The sequence below is a fragment of the Saccostrea cucullata genome, unplaced genomic scaffold (genome assembly GCF_032062105.1).
Source record: "Saccostrea cucullata isolate Sc308-1 unplaced genomic scaffold, CSIRO_AGI_Scuc_v1 ctg160, whole genome shotgun sequence".
Classification (NCBI taxonomy): domain Eukaryota; kingdom Metazoa; phylum Mollusca; class Bivalvia; order Ostreida; family Ostreidae; genus Saccostrea; species Saccostrea cuccullata.
Genome location: NW_026938254.1, coordinates 933437 through 956540, shown reverse-complemented (window position 1 = coordinate 956540; position 23104 = coordinate 933437). Strand labels below are relative to the sequence as shown.

General features: G+C 31.7%; 2 protein-coding genes across 4 annotated transcripts in view; both read right to left on the bottom strand.

Moving 5' to 3' along the window:
- LOC134249816 (solute carrier family 12 member 3-like) overlaps positions 1-4779 on the bottom strand; it is a 34930-nt gene extending 30151 nt beyond the window's left edge. Inside the window, exons 1-2 of the mRNA XM_062732187.1 lie at positions 4267-4779; positions 1378-1500 (exon numbers count right to left, since the gene is read on the bottom strand). Of these exons, the coding sequence (XP_062588171.1) occupies positions 1378-1500; positions 4267-4758 (615 nt within the window). The 5' untranslated portion in view covers positions 4759-4779. The remainder of the gene's footprint in view (positions 1-1377; positions 1501-4266) is intronic.
- Positions 4780-8169: 3390 nt separating this feature from the next.
- The window catches only part of LOC134249815 (uncharacterized WD repeat-containing protein alr3466-like), a 26957-nt gene continuing 12022 nt past the window's right edge, over positions 8170-23104 (bottom strand). For 2 of the 3 annotated variants that reach the window (XM_062732186.1, XM_062732184.1), the window contains exons 8-22: positions 21343-21526; positions 20918-21011; positions 20512-20610; positions 19378-19468; positions 18946-19153; positions 18608-18704; positions 18160-18299; positions 17761-17808; positions 15956-16081; positions 12989-13041; positions 12750-12851; positions 11241-11427; positions 10998-11113; positions 10083-10176; positions 8170-9953 (exon numbers count right to left, since the gene is read on the bottom strand). In XM_062732186.1, the coding sequence (XP_062588170.1) occupies positions 9720-9953; positions 10083-10176; positions 10998-11113; positions 11241-11427; positions 12750-12851; positions 12989-13041; positions 15956-16081; positions 17761-17808; positions 18160-18299; positions 18608-18704; positions 18946-19153; positions 19378-19468; positions 20512-20610; positions 20918-21011; positions 21343-21526 (1873 nt within the window). In that variant the 3' untranslated portion in view covers positions 8170-9719. The remainder of the gene's footprint in view (positions 9954-10082; positions 10177-10997; positions 11114-11240; positions 11428-12749; positions 12852-12988; positions 13042-15955; positions 16082-17760; positions 17809-18159; positions 18300-18607; positions 18705-18945; positions 19154-19377; positions 19469-20511; positions 20611-20917; positions 21012-21342; positions 21527-23104) is intronic. The other variant, XM_062732185.1, reaches the window with a different exon arrangement.

Genomic DNA, 23104 nt, shown 5'->3' with positions numbered 1-23104 from the left:
AAGTTGATGTCCTCATTAGCTGAGTAATCTTTCTCGTAAAATTGGGATGCCAGGACTCCTTTCATCCTAACCAGATAATAAATTGCAAGTTTTCTCCTTTCATTAGCATATAGGAAGTCAAACACTAAAGCTTGTACAAAGGGACAAGGTCACCATTATGGCTCATTATCACAGGAAGTGTGTTTTATTACAAACGACCTTGACCTTAGGAGACAGGGTATGAAGTGCAGTTTCCAGAGCACTTAAATCTTTAACAAGTGAGTATTAGTAAAAGAATGTTAATTGTTTCAGCTGTGCCTGTTCTATTCTAACTCTACAGAACAGTAGGTGTAACCTTCAGAACAAAGCAAAATCTATTTTCTGTAATGAAAATTCATATCTGAGATCATAGTCATGAGATAATCTTCGAAAACTCATACCAAAAAAATCACAAATTTTTACAGAACTGAGAAGGTTATTGTCTTTGCACTGGGGTTGTAACTTCTGGTATTGATATGAGAATCACATATTCACAGTATCAATTATCAGGTCTCAAACTCTGGGGGGAAATAATCTTATCAGTCTGATGTGTAATGAGAGTCTTATTGTTAATAAAGCAGTAATTCACATCCAGTCTGCCAGATGTACTTTTTATCAGACAATAACCACAGAACAGATTAACTCCTAAACATTTATTTTTCCATATAGACAATTCAGGATATGAGTTTATCTCTATAATATTCAGATTGTTATTTTCTGCAAATTAATTATATTCAATTCGTTCAGAGCCGCAGTCTTCTTGCAATTTATCTTTACCTGTCTGCATTTTTTTTTATGTTTATTTATTCTATTTTGCAGACTTTAATGCCAAAAAATTCAGGCACTGATTAACACATGGTTGAACCAGTGGAAGCTAATGCTTGACAATTAAATGATCAGGTAAAATCTGCCCCTTATTTCCTGTACAGCCAGTGGTAATGGGAGTCCATTAAAACTAACCAAGATTGGGTTTTTAAAAAATCAGTAATAGCATTAAAAAAATTGAAAAATTGGGGAACTTCTGAATCCATACACTTTTAAAAAAATGAGTTTTATCGCAGCCATTTCAGCCCAAGAAAAGCATATATCGCAAGCATAAAGCATGTACCATTCTTTAACAACATGATAGACTATGCTTAATTACTAATTAGGTATAAGGTTACTTCATACATGTACTTAAAAAATAATGCAGATTTTGAAAACAACTTACTTTATCTCTTCGTTTCCTTGACACTAGTATTTACAATATTTGATCAAACATCACTGGAATGCTTTCCAATGACAGAGTAACTTGAACTGGACTTAAATGACACATATAACTCCCCCCCCCCCCTTTCCTCTAAACTAAAAATAACCCACCAATACTCCCTTGATCCATCCAAACTTGACTGCGGTGGCTTTATTAGCGGCAGACTCTTCCACCAAGTTCTCTTCTGATGCCAAAAGTGGTTCTCTCTGTTTGGCCCGAATCACCTCCTCCTCCTAAAACAGAAGCACTCAGTCAAATATCATAGCTGTGATGAACATGTTCAAATATCGTAACTTTGATGAACATGTTCAAATATTATAACTGTATTAAATGAACAGTCAAATATCTTTACTGTGATGAATATTCAAATAGCATAACTGTGATGAACATTCAAATATCATATAAACTGTGATGAACATGTTCAAATATCATAGCTGTGATAAAAATGTTCAACATGTTGATGAAATGTTCTATCACTGTGATGAACATGTTAAAATATCTTAAATGTGATGAACATGTTCAAATATTATAACTGTAATGAACAGTCAAATATCATAACTGTGATGAACATTCAAATATCATAACTGTGATGAACATGTTAAAATATCTTAACTGTGATGAATATTCAAATAGCATAACTGTGATGAACATTCAAATATCATAACTGTGATGAACATGTTCAAACAATTTTTCAAGGAAGATAGAAAAAATCAGCTTTGGATATAAGGTTGAAAATTTTATTCATAATTCTCTAAAGCTTTCATTTATAAAAATGGATTGTTCACCAAAATATTTGCTGTTCTATTCCTGTCAGATATTATTTCTATAAACACAAATATAAAAAGACAGGGATTCTAAGAATACTGTGCATTACAGCCATGTACCATTCTACTGTGAATGACTTACAAACCAGTACCAGCCAGAAGAAACCAACTTTTTTGAAAGCATTTGTTTCTACGAGAAAACAATTGTTTTCTGTTTGCCTGTCACTGCCCTGTGGTTCTGTAGACATTCTTTGGCAGTATCAAACAAGTCTGGGGAAGCAGACCTGTTACAGCTTAGCCTATTATCAGGACACCCCAAGGAATTTACAAAATACAATTTGTATTTACAGAAAACATGGGGTATCACTGTAGAAAAATGAAGAGTGGTGTAAAATGTGGACTTCAAAATTTACAAATCCCTTTATGATTGGGCTGAGAAATATTATGCTCTGCAACTTCCTAAGAAAACATATGACAAATGACAGGAGACAGGTGACTTAAAATGCAGAACAAATGTGTTTATTCCATTCTCAGACAGGTCAAAGAGACCAAGCATGAATTATATTTCCAGGTAAATCAAAATGTTTGTTGACTGGGATTAAATTATTTGGAAGTTCAGTCGATATCCATATTGATTACTAGAAATTCTCAGTTGACCCATAAAATTCTGCAGACTCATTAGTATTGATTTCCACTGATTAATGATTTACACATTACCAAACTGGATGTCATAGTTAGTTTACAAGGAAACAATATATATACATGTTTAGATATCTTACATGCTTTAATTTTAATTTTACCAATAAATAACATTTGCTAAGTTTTTAAAAACAATTTCCTAGCTGTCTGCAATTTCTATTTTGTTAATGCAAATTTTCTGTTTCTCTACATATGACATCAATTGAAAGTAGTACTGTTTTTACAGAATAAATTAAAACATCACAGACTATAGAGATGCTATGTAATGTATGCATGGTCCTTTATTTGTTTTTACCTCTTCTTAGAAGATCTATCTTTTGGAGTGAATTAACAAGATTTCAGTCTTCTTTAGTACATACTTTGTACTTACTCTAATTTACAGAAATTTATAAGTGTTTTGTTTTATCGTGTTTGTAGAAACATCAGCTAATGCTCCCCTTTCTATTTTCCAATATATATCAACGTTTCTTGAATGGCCTCATGCGTCCTCCAGGGCACGGAGAGGATACATAAGTAAGTATATAAACCTTCATCTCAAATTGTGGCCAATCCCTACCCCTGGGAGTCATGATTTGAACAAACTTGAAAGATGCCTCAATTTCTATGACTAATCAATGACTGTTGTTTTGGGGAAAATTTTCAAACTTTTTTCATATATTTTCCCTTGTAAAACTTTGATCACCTTTTGTGACCCCATCCTCCACTTGGTTCAATATGATTTGAAGGCACTTGAATTTACACTAAGTATTGTAGACTTTTTTGAAGTTTCATTTCTTCTTACCAAGTAGTTTTTGAGAAAATGACATTAAATTTTCACTGATTCTTAATTATCTCCCCTTGAATAAAGGGCATGGCCCACCTGACATTCGAACAAATCAGAAATATTTATTTTTTGTATAATGCATATAAGAGATAATAATAAAAAAGCAAACAAATGAAGAAAGACATGAACATGGCATTAGAAAGTTCTGTATTAAAAGAAATCTTAAATCAATTTTCAATGTGTCATTTAATAGATTTCACACATTCCATGAAATATTTGCAATTTGTAGCGACTGTATAAATAGTCTTTTATTATAAAATATTCAAGAAATCTTGGTCAATTAACAAGCGCCTGTGTAACATGACATCTCAACGAACATGTTAAAATTAATGAGAATTTTCTTGACAAGGCCAGTCTTTAAAATTCATCATCCATATCACATTATAGTAAAAGCTTACAAATCAACTGTGTTATTTTCGAATTGCAGAATTTAAAAGGGACAATAAATCATTATCAACCATGCATTGTAATGAAAATAATGGAAACAATCCAAATGTTGATATCCTAATCGAGGGGAAACTTTCTAGATACAGGGACATATTTACTAGTATATATGTGTATCCCTGCTTACTACTAGTTGTATTTTTAATATTTTTAACCATTACCGGATATACAACCTTAATAGACTCTACACGTGACTGCTGCTGCTGACGATGTGTAACAAATAAACAAATCAATAAACTCAAATCTATGACAGGTACGAAATAAAATACCTTTTCTTCGTGGAGTTCGGCAAGAGTTGGCCTCGACTTCAATGCTGCTGTTGCTGAAAGCAAGTTTCTGTAATGATCAACATGAGGAATAGCCTCCACTGTATTTTTTCCAAATGTTTTCATATGAGTTTCACATGAATTATTATATCCATATGTGTCATTGGGACTCACAGTTCCTCCGAAAAAATGTACTGAATCATATGGAGATTTGGGAGACTTGGGTGAATCCAGGATTTGAAAGTCGAGTTGTTTTGCCGGTTTCCCGGGCGCTGGTTCGGATTCAGATTCAGAAACTGGCGGCTGATCAGTCTCTTCATTTTCATCGTCGTTAACTCTAGCCACTAGAAATCGCGATGTTGAAGGAGCAGTATTCATTCCTCTAGAAAGATTGTTTAATTCCGTCTCTTGTAAAATTCCGTTACCTGTCTCTTTCGATGTGAGTTCGTTTATATCTTTTCCTTTCAGCTTACGTGCCTCATGTAGGTCCGCCATTTTTTAAATGTGACGTCACAAGGTAGAGAAGTGTCACGGTCGATAAATATGCAAATATAAACACGCCCCGATTCCTTTTATAAGATGAAATCTAAGTTATTTCTAGATGAAAACTTTCCAAGATATTAAGACAGACATTTTATCAAGGCAGAAAAAATATTATGCATTTCTAGAGCGTCCGAATAGTGTTTATCTGATAATAAAATACAGAAGTGATACATATGCAAATAAATAGAGGCCCTGAAACGGACTATAAAGTTTAGTAAACAATGCCACGTGCTTTAGCTCAACATGTGTCTGTGAAGGAGCATACAAGATGGAATACATTTAGGCCTTTTGAACATTCAAAGCGTCGAAAAGGCAATTCTCAAAAGCCCAAAATAAAATTTAAACATTCACTTTTTTTTTATTTTAAAGTAAGCTTATATACATGTATACATGATAATTATGATAATTATATACAGTAAATTAAAGCTAGATTGTTTCTAAGGTCAGTGATAATAAGACGGTACGATGTTGTATGTACAAGTAAATCCTACATGTCATGTGTACTAATACATATGTACATGTACATGATTTACAAATCTCAAATTTCTTAACATAGATAACTTTTATTATTTCAAAATAAGAAATTTGTAAATCAATCGATAAATAACAAAACAATCATATTGGGGGTGTCAGTTGTAACAGGAGAGGAGAAAAAATAGACGGATCAGACTAATAACAAAACAATCATACTGTCATGTTCAATTTAATAATATGGTTTCTGAATTTTATATCCATGGCATTATTTAAAGTAATGTACAGAGAGAGATAGAGAGAGATGGGTCATTTAAACCTGTTAACTTTATATAGTTGTTATATTATTCTGGTATACCATTTAATGATGTGGTTTCTGCCATAGCATTTAGAATACTACGAAAAATCTTGCTTATTTAAAAAAATGTATAGGAGAATAACGAGAGTTGTAGGTAATAATGTTTCCTATCAGTGCATGGTCATGCATGTCTCATTAATCAAGAGCGCGAGTAATGTGGGCGTTAGCTCTTGCAGTGACAATTTCTGCAAATTCAAATTTTTATTTCAAATATTTTATACTCAAATGCGTGACTTCTACTAAGATATTAAAGCACTGCCTTGCTAGCAAGATATTCTCGATATCAACGCATCATATCTAATCTCTACGGAAACTGCTAAATAATAGCATATTCATATCATTTTATTCAGGTAAAAATATCACATAATGTCATGATTCACATTTAAAACAATACACATTTAGAGAATTTTTTTTAATGCTATGTAGTATGTAAGTTAACATCGCATAATATGCATTCAATATTTTTCTTTTCGTCATTTTTTTGTATCAAACTTAACGAGGGAATACGTCTGCGAAAAATTTGTCCATTCTATCAAAAAATTAATATATACGTGATATCAAAGTCTTAGATATTCACGCTTGACTAGACTGATTTATGCATTGTTTGTTTTTGTACTGGCTGAATTGACTTGTTTTACTGGTGTCATGTTGTAAATTTTGAATTTAACGTGTAGCAGTAAATACAAAATTTACAACATGACAAGTTGTCATGTATTTTGTATTTACTGCCACACAGTAAATTCAAAATTCAAAATTTACAACATGACACAGGTATATAAATCCACATAAAATGTTGTGGGAAACAGACAGTCTTACGTAATTAAGCGAAAATAAACTTCTTGTGAGTAAAAAGTGATTTAAAGTATTTATAAAACTCTCAGCAATTTAATGTGTATAGGGAAACCACATACTATAAATCCCTATATGTTCGCGACATCTTATTTTCACGAGAGAATTTTGTTTACTAGTATTATATATCTTTGGATACATGATATCTTAATTTTGATATGATATATTGCTTTTAATTATGTTTAATTTTAAGCTTGTAATGCTGTCAACTGAGAATTGGCGCAACTTGAATGAATTTTTCATTCTAAAATTTAAATAAATTTACATTTATAGTATTACATTTATATTATATTGCTGCAATATCAGGTGAAATCACTTGCAAACCATGAAACAAATTGAAAAAGACCACACGTAAGGTACTGTGCATTGAGTACACCAGTCTTTCCATTACCCCCCCCCTTTCCAAGCCATGCCATCCAGTTCTATCCTCCATTGATCTATCGTCATTACAACAGTTAACAAAAATCTCATCTCCTTGTTTCTCTCTGAAAATTCAAATCAGTTTGAGAAAGGATGCAAGGAATAATGTAGAAACACTGTTGACAATATCTGGTATTGATTTCTAAGGAAGCAATATTTCCCATTACACAGATTGACTGACACTGATGCCTTGGGATTGACGCAGTTAGCACTTACACTTGGAAAAGACCATCAAACCTCACTTTAATCTACAGACTCCCTCCAGACCAAAAACTGGGGACCAACAAAACCCCAAAGGTGACTTCATAAGATAAATCTATGGATTTTTGAGTAAACTGTAATGAACAGCGATATAAAATTTTTAATTATATTGAATACAAAATTTATAACCATATAACAAAATTACAGTTAACAATGTTGAACATTACATATATAAAGATTCATTTCCTTGCCCTTTACTTTATTCTATGCTCTAATACAAGTAATCTGGCTAGTAAAAATGAAATATATGGAAATAACAAACAGTATTCAAGCTCAAAAGTTCATTAAACAATTCAAATCAGGAGCAGAGCATACAAGGACCTCCAAAACATCAGAGGAGGGATCAGGTGCTATGGAGGAGAGAGCATCCCTTGCCCCAGTCATATTTGACTTTTGTTCCTAGTCATGATCGGGAAATGATGAAAATTTCCTTTGACAATATGGCCAAACAATTTGTATGAAAAACATTTGTCTTCATTTAACTTGATGACAAGTTACAATCATTGTTTTACTACTAATCTTCTATCCCCACTTGATTGGTAATCAGCAAGGTTAAAGTATGCCATCCTCAGCTCTAATACTAGGAATTTGAAAAAGACAGCCCAATTCTAGCATTCTATAAGATAAATGTCATTCTACTCCCCAATACTTGTAAACTGTCAGGATAAAGTCAGTCTATGTTCCAATGCCAGTAGTTTGCTAGGTTATTGTCAGCATATGCTCTATTAATATTTATCAATTGCTTTTTATTTAGTGTAACCCCCCCCCCCCCCCACACACACACACACATTTTCGTTGCAGTATAGTCAAATAAGGATAAATAAAATTATCAGAATGTTGAGACATCACAATAAAAAAAAAATTTGAAAACCCTTTCAGTTTACAGAATACTTTATAAATGGGACTTGCACACTTACCATGATTCACAAAAACACTTCATCCCCCCCCCCCCAAAAAAAAAAAAAATCAAACAAACAAAAAACAAAACAAAACAAAACTTTTCTTATATCTTTTTTATTTTGTTATTAATGACGTATTTCAAATTTCAAAATGTTACTTCTAATCAAATTCCATAAAAAATTGCACAGGACACCTACATTTAAAGAACCCCTACTCTGGAGATTTCATTTCTTACATTCAGTTTAACAAAGAATAAAATGTATGTGCTCTAATACATCTCCATAAAAATATAAGCTAAATGGTGCATAATACTGAACTATAAGCACCAAACTGTTCTGGAATATACATTTCACAACCCTGATTACCTTTAGTTAAAAGGTCATGGTCAAAGTTTGGCACAGTACCGATCATCATCATGTTTAATTTTCTTTTATCAATTAACACTCATTTAATTTCACAATGGAGAATAAGCAGAAGAATATGCATAAACAGAAATCCAGGATATTTCTGCAGACTGAAACATAAAAGAACAAACAAGCACAAAACTTCATTAAAACCGACCATCAAAGAAAGGCGGGTATGGGTGTTCAGTTTAAAAAAAAATAGAAAATTTCAAAACTTTGAAAATAATTTATGAATACATGAGGAAAAATCTTGACAAGACTAGTGAGAAGTAGACAAACATGTATGAACCAGTGTTATCTGCATTCATAATTACGTCAAACTAACGAACATATACACCTGTCACAAAAAGGCTGAATAACTTGAAATAGAAATGTCTGCATTGATATAAAAAGTTTATAGCTTTGTTACAAAGCATTATGTAATTCAAGAATTTTTTCCTCTTTCGAACATATATGTGCCAGTTTATTATACAATAACAAATATGAAAAATAAACCATAATCTAAACATTAAGGAAAAAAGACATTTGTTTCAAACCAGATGATGGCAAATTAAGAATTAAGATGTTCTGAGACAGTTCAGGGCAGTGATGATAAAAACAAATTCAAATTTATCATTTTCACTAACCTTGATTTGAAATAAATTTCAGGCAATGCACAAACACAAATTTGCACAAATAAATGATTGATCACTGACTTGACTAGGGACAAGCAAAAACAAAATTTAACCCGCTTGTTTACAGACTTTACAGAGCAATAAAGACACTAAAAATATGTACAGAAAATACAGTTTGATACAAAAATATATGAAGTAAATTTTTTTTTATAAATATGAACTGTACAATATATAAAAATGTTTAATAAAATATATATAAATATAGACTTGAAAATATATCACAATAAAATAATCTTCATATATACATGTACATGGAATATTTGTCCATACATGTACATGTAATAAATAAACTGAAATATTTTATCAATAAAAGTTTCTTCTAAGCCAGAATCAAAATATACAAAAGTCTTAGTTAGCTTGTACAAGTACCGTATAAAAGTCCATCACAAATCACCTCGAACAAATCATGTCTGATCACAAATACTGAAACATTTATTAAAATCTCAAATCTGAGATTAGAAATACAGCCCTATATTACATTTTATGGCTGACGTTTGATGATATGGTATCACATGGAATGGATTTTGTATATATCACACTTGCTATTATGGCACGGACTGGTCTCGTTTATAGGATTTACGCCTCGTCCTCGACTTGTAAATCCTCCTCATCTTCCTCAGGGATCTTCGCCATCTCTTCCTCTCCGTCGATGTCAGAAAACGCTACTTTTTTCTCCGCGGACACGGGTTTATCCCCGTCTCCAGAGGTCAAGGTTATGTGTTTATTTTCATTTTTCGGAATCACTCTTCTCTTTGGTTTTTTCCAGGCGTTCCAGACGCGGATTGTTTGATCCCAGGAACAAGAGACATACTGTAAATACAGGATATATTTACAATAAATATTCCAAAAGGTAAATGGTATGAACTTTTTCCTCAATAATTTCATTTGGTTTTACAGAAGAAAAAAATATATCCGTGTTCCATATTTACTGAAGCTGACCTGGTTTCTCTCTGGGATGTGGATAATACTTCTTACAGCATCAGTATGTCCAAGATTGGTCTGAACCAGGCGGTAATGTTCACTGTCATAGACCCTGAAATTATAGGGACACTGCTATATACAATGTTCACTTTCATATACAACTGTACCCTGAAATTAAACGACACGGCTATAGACAATGTTCACTGTCATATACCCTGAAATTATAGGAACACTGCTACAGAACATAAGTGAACCTATGTAAATTTAATTAATTCCACCCTTCTCCTCCATTATGGCACATTTGTACTATCTAACCATTTTTTTAAAAGGAAATCTCAAGAAATATTTCACAAAAATTATTTTACTTTATATTTCAGTCAAAAGTGTTTTGACTTTTATAAAAACCCATGGATTTTATTTGGTTCTTTTTCCTGTAGAAATCCCAAGTTCTCATGACTGTCTCAGCCCAGGCTGACAGTTCATGACTTGTGGTAATAGTCTCGTCTCTTAAAAATGTCACACAGATTGACTTTTCACTCCAGTAATAGCTTACAAGACATTTTGGAGAAGTAATTGTAGTCCATTCAAGCACTGATGCGAAAAAACATGCAAGCAAAAACAAACATTTAATTCACCATAGAAAGGAACCTGGTGTGCTGTTAATGTCAAGAATTTTTTTGTTTATGTACAGTATACAAGATGGCCAATTAAATGCTTCCAAAAATATCTTCAAACACTTTTTTATATATTTTCTAGAATTGTCACATGCTCCTGGGACTAATTGACATGTTTCCTTGAGGAAGAAATGTTCTCACCTGGACATAAAGTTTTAGCTTTCATTCAATGGACCAAATATTAGTGATTTAACAAACAATGCATATTGTTTTATAAACAATGCCACTCTATAAAACTTCTTATCCTTTGTTCATTTACCTGATGGTGTTCTGGATACCAGCTACAATACTTCCATTCAGTTTATCAATACACATACAACACACCCCTCCTTGAGCAGCCAGAATTTGTTCACATTCATTTAAACCATGCCCAGCCTACAAAAATCATACAAACTCTTTTATAGAAAACAGATTGTAATTTAAAGGAATTTTATTCACATATAGGAATATACAAGAATATGATTTAAGTCAGTGATCAAATACAACAAAACACAGTGCTCACCCAGATTCGGATAGTTCCATCTTCTGAACCTGTTACCCATGATCCTTTTCCGTGGATGTTCCATCGCACACACGTAACTTCACCTTCATGACCTTGTAATGTGTTGACCAAAGTCATTTTAGCACCATTTGTAGAAAATTTTCTTATATACACCATTTTGTCACTGGAGGCATAGGCAAATTCTTTGCTGAATAGAAAGATAAATCTCCAAGTGAATTTTAAAAGCTCTTATTGAATACAATTCACATGTTCTTTCTAAAACAAGCAGTTTCAAAGATAAGGATCCATATATGGAAAAAATTGTAAAACCAGTTACAGTAAAACCTGTCTAACCAGGACCACTGGTTCCAAAGAAATTTGCCAGTTTAGACAACATTCCAGATTACACATAAAACAAGTCAATTTACTGATAGGGACTAAAAGTTTTTATCTCTTAACAGACATGATTTTGGAAAACACTAAGGATGTGCGATTTTATCGGTATACTGGTATATCAGGATTTTTTGTTGCGTGATACTTTCGTGATACAGAGATCTAAATACCGGTCTTTAGGTACATATTATAAAATCCAAAAATTATTCATTTATTTGTTCAATCTTTCAAATTACAATTCCAGCAAGTATAAAAAATGATTAAAAAGTGAAAAGAACGGCATCTTACCGTCCAAACATAATTGATTTTGTATACATAAAAATTTCAAGATAGTAAAATTTTGTTTTTCTAGCATATTTTTTAGAAAAATAATGACTTTCATATAAAATCTTTGTAAAAACTGCTTATAAGAATATTATGATATTATCGTGATATTGTGGGGAAAAAATCGTGATATATCGCGATACGAAATTTTTGGCGATACCCATCCCTAGAAAACACAACATCCACATTAGATACCTTGTGTTTATTGCATACTATCCATATGGTGGCATATTTATGCCTTCCACACAACTTTTTGTTAACATAGCATATTATGCCAAGTCAAGATAACTATCTCATCAAGTAATGATAACTTTCTTGTTTGTTGACAAACGCCGACTTTATATCTTCCAGATAAGCATTCATATCTTTGTGATAGCTATTATATTCATGATGCAAAATAAGTTATCTTGTCATGTCAAGATACTGTAAATACCTAATTAAATGCGAGGAATTTATTATTGCGTAATTTTGCAAGAAGCATCATTCACAAAATATAATTTCTCGCTTTTATTTCTATGGTGCTAAAATCCACGTAAATTCTCTTTATCAACCGCCCATTCATGAATAAATATTCTTTCGATCTGACATTAAAGAGCCATATTACGATAATAAGTACTTGTGAAAAATAAGGATTATCTACAGAAGCTATCGCAACAAATGTGATATCTTATCTTGACTGGACAAGATATAAAGTCGGTGTTTGTCGACAAACAAGAGTTATCATGACTTGAAGAGATAGTTATCTTGACTTAATTGACATGATATAACAAAAAGTTATGTGGATGGCATAAATATGCCACCATATATACGTACTGTTTTGGTGAGTAGTCCATATCCATGATGACCCCGTCACAGGCAAATTCCAGACTCTCATAGGCAGCACCAGGGGCAGTGTTACGGAAAGTACCCTCCAAACTAAAAATAGATACACATAACAAACAATCCTTTTACAACATCATAGAAATATATTATATACATTTTTTTCTCAATATGAGTTTTGAATTTTCACTCTTATGTAATGTGTCCAAGGATTTTCATGATAGTGTACTTACGTTCCTTTTTCTAGATCCCAGATACAGATTCTCTTATCCCAACCTCCACTCAACTGTCAATCAGAAAATGACATCATGTTAAAAAAAGGCAAATTACAAGAATATGTCATTTCTATATTGTTTGTTCTCCAATGTAAAATATGAATAACTTATTGAACATAAATCAAAAGTAAAGTACATTGTATTATGGATCACAATTAAGTTTAAGAAAAGGAATAGCAAGTTTTCAGATATAAATCACAAGTTTTGTATAGGTTACATCATAGAAGCCGTCGATTTCAACGCACCATGAAAACGATATAACCAATAGTATGAGGTATCTATGACGTAAGCAACTTGTCGCATGTCTGATGATGTAAATTTCATTGAGAGTGTCAAAATTCAATAAAAAAATATTGAGCGTGTCATGAACTTAAGATTCATTTCAAGCTAGCTCTACAACATGTCGGACGTTCTTAGTGAATATGACTTTGACTTTTTAACTGAGTTTGAAGATTTTGACGATTTATTTTGAGCCAGACACTCGACAAATATGAAATGATAAATCACATAAACAAATATCAAGGAGTTTAACGATATAAAGTTTGGAGATTTTACCGTATCTTTCAAAATGGATTAATCTTTTGAACAACCGGGGACTTCAACTGAGTTAAATACATGTATTTTTATTTAGTTTAAGGCTAAGAAATAGCTTAAAAACATGTTCATTTTTCTGTAGTTATGAACTTGTGAAATAATATCAGTTTTTTTCTCATGACCTGATTTCTGCCTCCTGCAGTGATATATGCAAGTTTTCGCATATGTGATATATAAATCACAAGTTTTATAACGGATAACACATAATTTGTATCATATTGCAAAGTTTAACATGTTTACATAATTTATAATAACGATTCACATTTTAAAAGTTTTATGATAATACACATGAGGCCAGCGTACAAATTCTGAGTTATCCTGTGGCCCCAGTTTGTTTGAATTAATATATTATAATTCTAGAATTTTAGAGAAAACTGCATAGTGTAATACTGTATACAGGTAAAATTTCAACCTCATTTTATTTTTGTCCCCTTTGCCCTAATCAAAACTGGTTAAATTTAAAATGGGGCAAATTCAAGAACACAGTTCAATTTCTAAACAGAACTGTGACAGTGCCAGTTTAAAATGCAACAAAACTTTTTGCACGTGTGAGAGAGAGTAAAATATCACGAGGCGAAAATAAAGCGCTCGCTCTGTTGAATAGACCTTTGGATTAGAGGTTGAGCTCTACTTATAATGTTATACCGATTTCTTTTTTAACCCTATAGCCGTTTTGAATGATATCTAAATGAAATGGAAACACTAATGAAATTAATTTGTGATAACACTTTAAAGCAAAAATTAATGGAGAAATACATTGTAGTAATCTTTATAAGGTATAGGTTGATCATGTCAACAATTTAAGGTGAGGGTCAACAGCCTTAATATTTTAGTGTAAGTAGGAAACAGCTGAATCAGACAGCTAAGAAAATGACAGTCTATGAGACAGAACATAGAATGAAAAATTATTACTTTAATTTACAATGACATACACTTATCATAATAAGTATAAGTCATGCAGATTTATGTGTGCATGTATTTAGTCGGTGATAATTTGACTTGTCAGCACATTTTTATGGTGCACAGCTATTTAAGAACATGTGACATAAAAGTTTATTAATAGCAGGGATTCCTTGTTGTGAACTTTAAAAAATGGAACCTTTCTCAAACACATTATTATTTTTTTTAAATTTGAAGAAAAGTCTCTAAACTTTAAACTAGAAGCATTTTCAACCAATATACATGCATACATTGTTATCAAATGTGTAAACTACAGAGTTGTTGGATATTATTATCAATGTCCAAATTTAATAGTGGTCAAATATATCAATGTGTAAAATACAGAGTGCTCAGACAAAAAGTTTGGAGACTAAGAAATTTTGTAGTACTTTATGCAAGACATTCATGATTCTCTGGTTGACGTTTAAATATGAATCATAATGACCTTCAAGATTAATGGGATCTGCATAGACTTGGAAAATTCCATAAGCATTACCATAACAACTTTATAATGTAAACGATAAACAGAGATCTTATAGGTTTGGTCAATAATTAATTGCCAATCTAATTAGTATGATGAATATATAAGTACTTTTATCTAACTGAAGTTTCTTCGCACATAAGATATATACCTGGCTAAGTAAATGGGACAACGTGCCAAATACATGACAAATACGTGACAAAAACAAACAGTTTTCATGACATGCATTCGACATTTAATAATCGTATTGATTGTCAGTGCGTAGTTACATAACGAATTGACAAGTTACATTACAACTTTACATGATACATGCATGATTCAGAGAAATCTATGACCGCAGGGCTTTCTAAAAATATAGATCAAAACTGGGAGTTAACCATTTCAAACATCGTCTTCACATTATGTCATATAAGCTACTTCTGCATTTCAATACTCCTATCATTTATTTTATGCAAAGAGAAATTTACTTAGTCTTGTTTTATCCATATGAAGAATTTAAAATATCATTTGAATATATTGGAATCACAATTGTCATTGTTGTTTACTTAGTTTTCATTGTCTTGAAAAAGTAAATTAATTTGGATGTAAAAAAAAAAAATTTCATTATCAGAAAACCTCTGACAAGTTTGCAACACACACCATTTCATGTGTTATTGCATAAAAGAGACTTTGGTATAGACTAGTTAACAAAATTATCATCAGATATTGAAAGAATTTTTTTTAAAGCAGTGCCTAAATAGTTAATATTGAACATTAACAAAGTTGAGGTGTCTTGTCTCTTATCTTTGGAAATGATTTTTGTCAACTTGGTTGTATTTGACCAGACCAGACCAGACAGTTATTTTACAGACCAGACAGTTGTTATACAGACCAGACTATACTTATACAGACCAGACTGTACTTATACCGACCAGATATGTGGTGTCCATTCCATACTCCTTCCCTATCACGACCATACTGGTGACACAACTCATGTGCTCAGCAAACACAAATTTACACACAAATCCTGCCACTCGATTTGTCACTGAGTCACTTTCCTAAGTGCCAAAAATAAAAAATATATATATCACAATAACTGGCAAATACTTTTAAAGACAATAACTTCTCAAATTGTGTATATACGTATATAACAAATTGCAATTTTTCAAGAGAAAAATCAAGGTGAATTCTATGGTAAATTTAATTTTCTAAATAAAGGACTATTTCAACAATGGAATATGATTCTTACTTGTATTTCAAAATATTTTTTGATAAAAATGATTAATTTTGTTAATTAATTTGAGGAATAGTTTGTGGTTTGTACATATATTTTATAAAATTTAACACTATTTTACTCCTATTGAACTGAAAAATCTGAAATAAAAACTACAATTAATTAATAAAGTTAATAAAGCCACCAGTGAGAGCAAAAAGTTTTAACTTATTTTTTAAAGAAGCAGCCAGTTTTAAGAAGAAATATTCAAAAGAGACATGAATGACAGAATCCAATCACCAGAGATTTTGTCACAAACACCAGAGACAACAAGAGTTATGTCCCTTCCCACCACTCTTAACTATAGTGTTTCAATACCCATCTCTGTAAAACCATCAAGACCAGGAACTCTACTGTTTTACTGCATGCTTATCAAAATGTTTTCCATGACTGCATACATATAATCTTTGAAGAATACTTGGTTGTGCTGGCTCATAATGCTTTCCTCACCTATATGATACATGCCTCTTCCCAAATGACAATTTAATACATTGTATTTTAGTTAATTGTGTGCCACAGTATAACCAGATAGTGTCAGTAAACTGTATTCAGAAGTAAACATCTTAACCTTATAGTATTCAGTGGATATCAGGATGCAATCTCCATCTTCAAATATACAGGTACTACATTAAAATGACACACAAATTCTAATATGCATTTCGCATTCTGTAAACATTCCGGTACATAAATTTTGAAGCAATACTCTGTGAGACAAAAAAAATCTTTCTACTATAAATACAGTGAAATGTGAAGAAGCACTTTAAGTGATTTTTTTTTTTAAAATCTACATGCACAATTTAAAGCTGTATAAGATTAAATATGTAAATCTAAAATAGCCATTGTGTGAGACCTGGAATGATCTTGTAAAATATACTTTGATAAACAATAAATGTATTTATTATGCAATTTAAAAATAAAGTTAACTGACAAAACCTTGCTAAAATTTAAGGTTTAATGACCCATGAAGAGCAGATCAAATAAAGCAAGTTCAAAAGACATACACTGCTTTTTAACTCAGATAAAATCTTTGCAAAAATACATCTAAAACAAGAATACTATGCTAAACTTTATTCAGAAGACCTAGGAAAAGGACTCTTCTATATACTATCTGGACGTAGTGTAAGGTAGTAGCTGCATCCATTCATATCAAAACTTTAGTTTGGATAGTAAGTAAAGAGGCAAACTGATAGAAAGGCATACAAACTGACAGACATATAAACCAGGTGACAGACAGACATGATGATTCCAGTTCATCTTCAAAATTTTAATTGTGAGCTGTATAAAGACTACCCTACTTAATAAAAAACAAGATTGAAAAAGCATTTAAAGATGGCAGCATCAGATGGCACATTTAGTGGGTCAGCTAAAAAATCCCATTGATGACAAAACGAAAGCTTTAGATAAAAGTTAGAAACTAATGGCACAAAAAAAAAAAGAGAGACTGCACTCGGTTATGTAGAGTACCGATTTAACACTGCTTATTTCTTCTTCTTCTGATGTCTCCTCCTCTTCCTTATCAAGAAATAAAATTGTCAGCGTTCATTTTTAGAACTCTGTGCTCTGAGTATGATTATTTTTTCATATATAAACAGCTATTGTTCAAGTTTTAAACATTGAAATTTTACTGATAAAGCTTCTTTAATAGTAATGTAATGTCAAGGCATACACACATACATTGTATATATAAATATTTATAACTTTTTCAAAGATTTGCATGCATAGATTTCAAACAATGAAATTTATCATTTAAAAAAAAAATGCATTTCACAACACTGACTGGGAAAGAATAAACCATGTAGGAAGGCTGGATTTCACTTTTGTGGGTGGGGGTGATTTTTGATGAGGTTAACTGTGAACACATACCAGGGTGTTGGGTTTATTCTGTGGTAACAGCTCAGAGTCAGGGTCAAGTAGGATACTATATTTAGCCACCAACTTCTCCATATCCATAGGTTTCATATCCTTCAATGCTTTCACTGCATCTGAGTCAAATGCCCAAACATCTGTAGGGAAATACAGCCTATAGAATCATCACTGAGTTTTTCACAAAGACTTTTACAAAGATTTTGCACATTCTGAATTATATTGCTTTTATATGTTGATAGCTCACCAAACATCAAGAAGCCCAATATAAATCAATATCAAAGAAGTGAGGTCAAAGATCAAAAGAAAGGTTAAGGTAAAAAATGATGAGGCAATTGAATCACTGTAATCAATCTGTATTAGCACTGGAATAAATTCAACTTATTGAATCAATGACAATATTTAATCTTTAAATTAATAACACAAGCCTATCATTTTTGATACTGACATATATTGCTGTCCTCTGATGCTGCTATGATGTAGTCAAATCTCTCCACAAACACAATCTTAAGTATGGTTGTATTGGGGTGGTTATGTACCGAAGGCTGTAAGAAGAAGCAAAATCAACTTAAATGCAATGAGGAGATTTTAGGCAGTAAGTGAACATCAGAGATATATGTTTATGTATTTCAACCCTCATTCTAATTTATGTGTATATTTAACAAACACCTTTACCGCATGTGTCTTTTAACATTATACTCCTCATAGCAAAAGTTTTATTCGACTGATATATAAAACCAGTTCTAATCTATGAAGTAAAACCTGTATTGCAGTGTTTGTTCTCACCGGTGGTATAAGTGGTTTATTGTAAGCGTAATGACTTCTGACATGGGTGATTTTCTGTTTGGAGGCCTCCACCTTAGCTGACTGGGTGTCGTTGTACAATTTGGAGGGAGACTGGTTCAGCTGCTGCTCCAATAACAGCTCTCGTGCCTTGCTTCCCACTTTTTTCTGCTTTTTTAGTTTGTTGTCACTCAGCTGATAAAGTTCCTTACTGAAAGAATCAAAATAAACCAAAACTACTTCTTTATACATTTCGCAGGATATGCCTTCAATTTGTTTTCCAACCACATTTGTTACAAACATAAAATTAAGCAACATTTTTTTACTTTCAAAATGCATGTCTTATTCTGATTGTTTACATATTTTCATGTGTTTAGCATCATGAGCAGTTTTTCTGGAGATCTAAAGGGAAATAACTCTTGATATAAAACCTACCTGTACATGAAATGGTTAGACTGCATTCTCTCCCACTTAATAATCACTCCTTCATTATCACCAGAAAATATCAATATGGGTACTTTCTTAGCTGAAAAGTAAACAAAACATTAATACTGGTTACTTCTTAACTGAAATGTAAACGAAACTTTAATTCTGGAAACTTCTTAATTGAAATGTAAACAAAACATTAACTTACTTATTGTTACTTACTGTAACTTATACAAAAAAGAAGTAGGATTAACTGTTACTTGTACAAGACTGAATGTAGGATTTACTGTAACTTGTACAAGGATGAATGTAGGATTAACTGTAACTTGTACAAGGATGAATGTAGGATTTACTGTAACTTGTACAAGGATGAATGTAGGATTTACAGTAACTTATACAAGGATGAATGTAGGATTTACTGTAACTTGTACAAGGATGAATGTAGGATTAACTGTAACTTGTACAAGGATGAATGTAGGACTTACATTAACTCATACAAGGATGAATGTAGGATAAACTGTAACTTATACAAGGATGAATGTAGGATTTACTGTAACTTGTACAAGGATGAATGTAGGATTAAATGTAACTTGTACAAGGATGAATATAGGATTTACTGTAACTTGTACAAGGATGATATAACGAATTTAGGATATACTGTTTTGACTTGTACATATAATGAAATTTAGTCTTTTACTGTAACTTATACAAAAATTTGATGAATTGTAGACTTAATTTTCTTTATCTGTATATAAAATTCAATTCATAGAAAACCTTACTGTAACTTGTACAAGGATATTGTAATATTAACTGTAACTTAACAAGGATGAATGTAGGACTATATATTAACTTATACATATGGATATAATGAATTAATATAGCAAATTATACAAGGATGAATGTAGGATTTACTGTAACTTGTACAAGGATGAATGTAGGATTAACTGTAACTTATACAAGGATGAATGTAGGATTTTATGTAACTTACACAAGGATGAATGTAGGACTTCCATTAACTTGTACAAGGATGAATGTAGGATTTACTGTAACTTGTACAAGGATGAATGTAGGATTTACTGTAACTTGTACAAGGATGAATGTAGGATTAACTGTAACAGAGGCTTTCTAGATTACATGACTTACTGTAACAGAGGCTCTCTAGATTACTGGAACACTTCAGAGCTGTGATACAACCAGATGGATTATATTTCCATACCACCAGGTGGCGTCGACTTGTGGAGGCTGTAAAAAAACATCCAAATGTATTTCTAGTCAAAGCAAGGTACATTTATTGTAGGGAAAACATCCTAATGTATTCATAGTCAAAATAAGGTACATTTATTGGTTAACTTGCATATTTATCTCCATATATGAACCTGTGGTAATTTGTTTTAGAGTTTTCTATATATGATTCCCCTTGGACACTTACAACACTCACTCGTAGCTACAATCATTCATCTCAAAGATGAGTACTTGAATATTTGCAACATATTCACCAATAGCTACAATCCTTCGAGATATATATCCTTATAATATTTACAGTACTCACCTATAACCTCATTCAGCTCAGGAATGTACTTCAGAATCTGCAGCTGATATTTTTCTTCCTCCTGTTGCTGGAAGGTTCCAATAAAATCTGATACCTACAATGTAATCAAAAAGACTTCACATTTGACATCAATTTTCATAATAATGAATGGTTAAAAACCAGCTGGAAGTACAGTAAAATCGGTTATAATGAAGTCACAGTGAAATTACTTCGCTATATCTGTATAAATTCATTATATTTGTATAAGGAATTCATTACATTTACATAGCTTTGGATCCAAGATAACTTCGCTATATCTATTCATTCGCAATATCCATGTTCGTACTAAACAAGTTTTGCTGTATATGTACTATATTTATAAAAATGTTTGACTGTAAAACTTATCTACACAAATATACTTATAAGTAATGAAGCTCTAGACTTACATTATCCCCTGACTTGGGATCAAACAGACTGGCATATGATGTCCCCCCAGCTACCCATACTGTCTTGTTACGAGGCACATAACAAATTCCGGAAATCGTAGCTAAGAAATTGTCCAGCTTGTGTGTGAATTTGCCATCTATAGACCAGATCTTCACAGTCTTATCAAAAGAACCAGTCATCAACCTAAAACAAACATGTGAATTGAGAGCTTACATGAAACAAATTATTGTTTTACCTTGGACTAGCTTTGACACTGTTTACTGGACATGTCAACCATATTTCTGTTAATGGTGAGTAACTTAATATAGACAACAAAATGGTGGATAAAATGATGTTACTGAGCTGTTTTCTTTTAAAAGGGGACCCTGAATCCTTTCAATAGGGAATTTTAGATTCAAAAGGTAAAAATATTGATTAATTTATGTTCTGTTGCACTGATGTCAAGATGTTAAAATATTGACAATGCAGACACCTGTCCTCTATTCATATTATGCAATATTATAACAGTTACCTCAAGATTTATCATGAAATGCTTGGAAAATTTAATCTGCTTGTTGGAAAGAAATGTGTATCTTAATTTTGATTTAAAAAAATCAAATTGGGATAGGGTCCTTTTACCAAACTAGCATGCAAGCAACCTTATAAAGCTCTGTAATATTCATCCATGCATGTTTACATAAAAAGAAACATGAAAGTGCTATCTTTTTGCATTGAAAGAAATCAATATATATTGAATATTGTGGTTAAGTTTAGAGTATCATCCCTTTTTAGTGATATAATCATCAAACAAAAAAGATGACAAGTGAAGGAGATTTGTTTTTCACAGAGAAAATCTTTTTATTTTAAGGGGGCCGACTATAGTTTCCATTGCGCAATATTTCACGCATCATAGTAAAATGAAGTGTATTTACTGTTTTAATGCAACTTTTTTTGCTTAATTATTGAAATTAAACAAAACTCAGAAATTATAGGTATAAAAAGGTAATTACAATTTGATATAACTGATTTTTTAACCGATTTTGCGATTGATAGGTAGGTTGACGTCGTTACAGTGTTTTGTTTTTTTTTGGACGTTATGATAATCTGTGTGTAGCTCTTAAAGAAAGGGGTAATCAAAATATTATTAAAGAAAAAGTAATAAACATACGCTCTTGAAATTTAAAACATAGAAATTTGAGAATATCTCCAATATTTTTAAAATATTTTCATGTAAATCCATTATGTACGTCATATTTTGTAATACTCTATGAAAATAGTAAAATTTGCTATTTTTTTTTGGCATTTTGAGATGCCCCCTCTGGTAACAAGACGGTAGAATTTTGTGTTTCTTACATATATTGTATAATATAGTATTACTCGTCAAATATTATAGTTTGAACAAAATGTCTATTGTAGTATTTGTATAATTTGCTTTAAAGTGCTAAAAATTGGCATTTTCCTATATAATCCTATAGTAAATGTACCTGTATTTTGAGACGGTCCCTCAAAAATACCTGGACGGTAGATTTCCACCAAAATTTGCATTTACACTGAAGTTAATGTAAGTTATATATGGTATAAAAATGAAGAGTTTCACTATTGTAGTTTTCACACAATAAAACTAAAGTCGGCCCCCTTAAATGATCTATGGTTTTGTTGTCGTATTGGCCCTTGACAAAACAAAACACATTAGTCTGCACAAGACTGTTTATTTACTGAAATACACTGCATTGATCAATATCTCACAGATGACTGATTTGAACAAGTTATCTACAAAATACA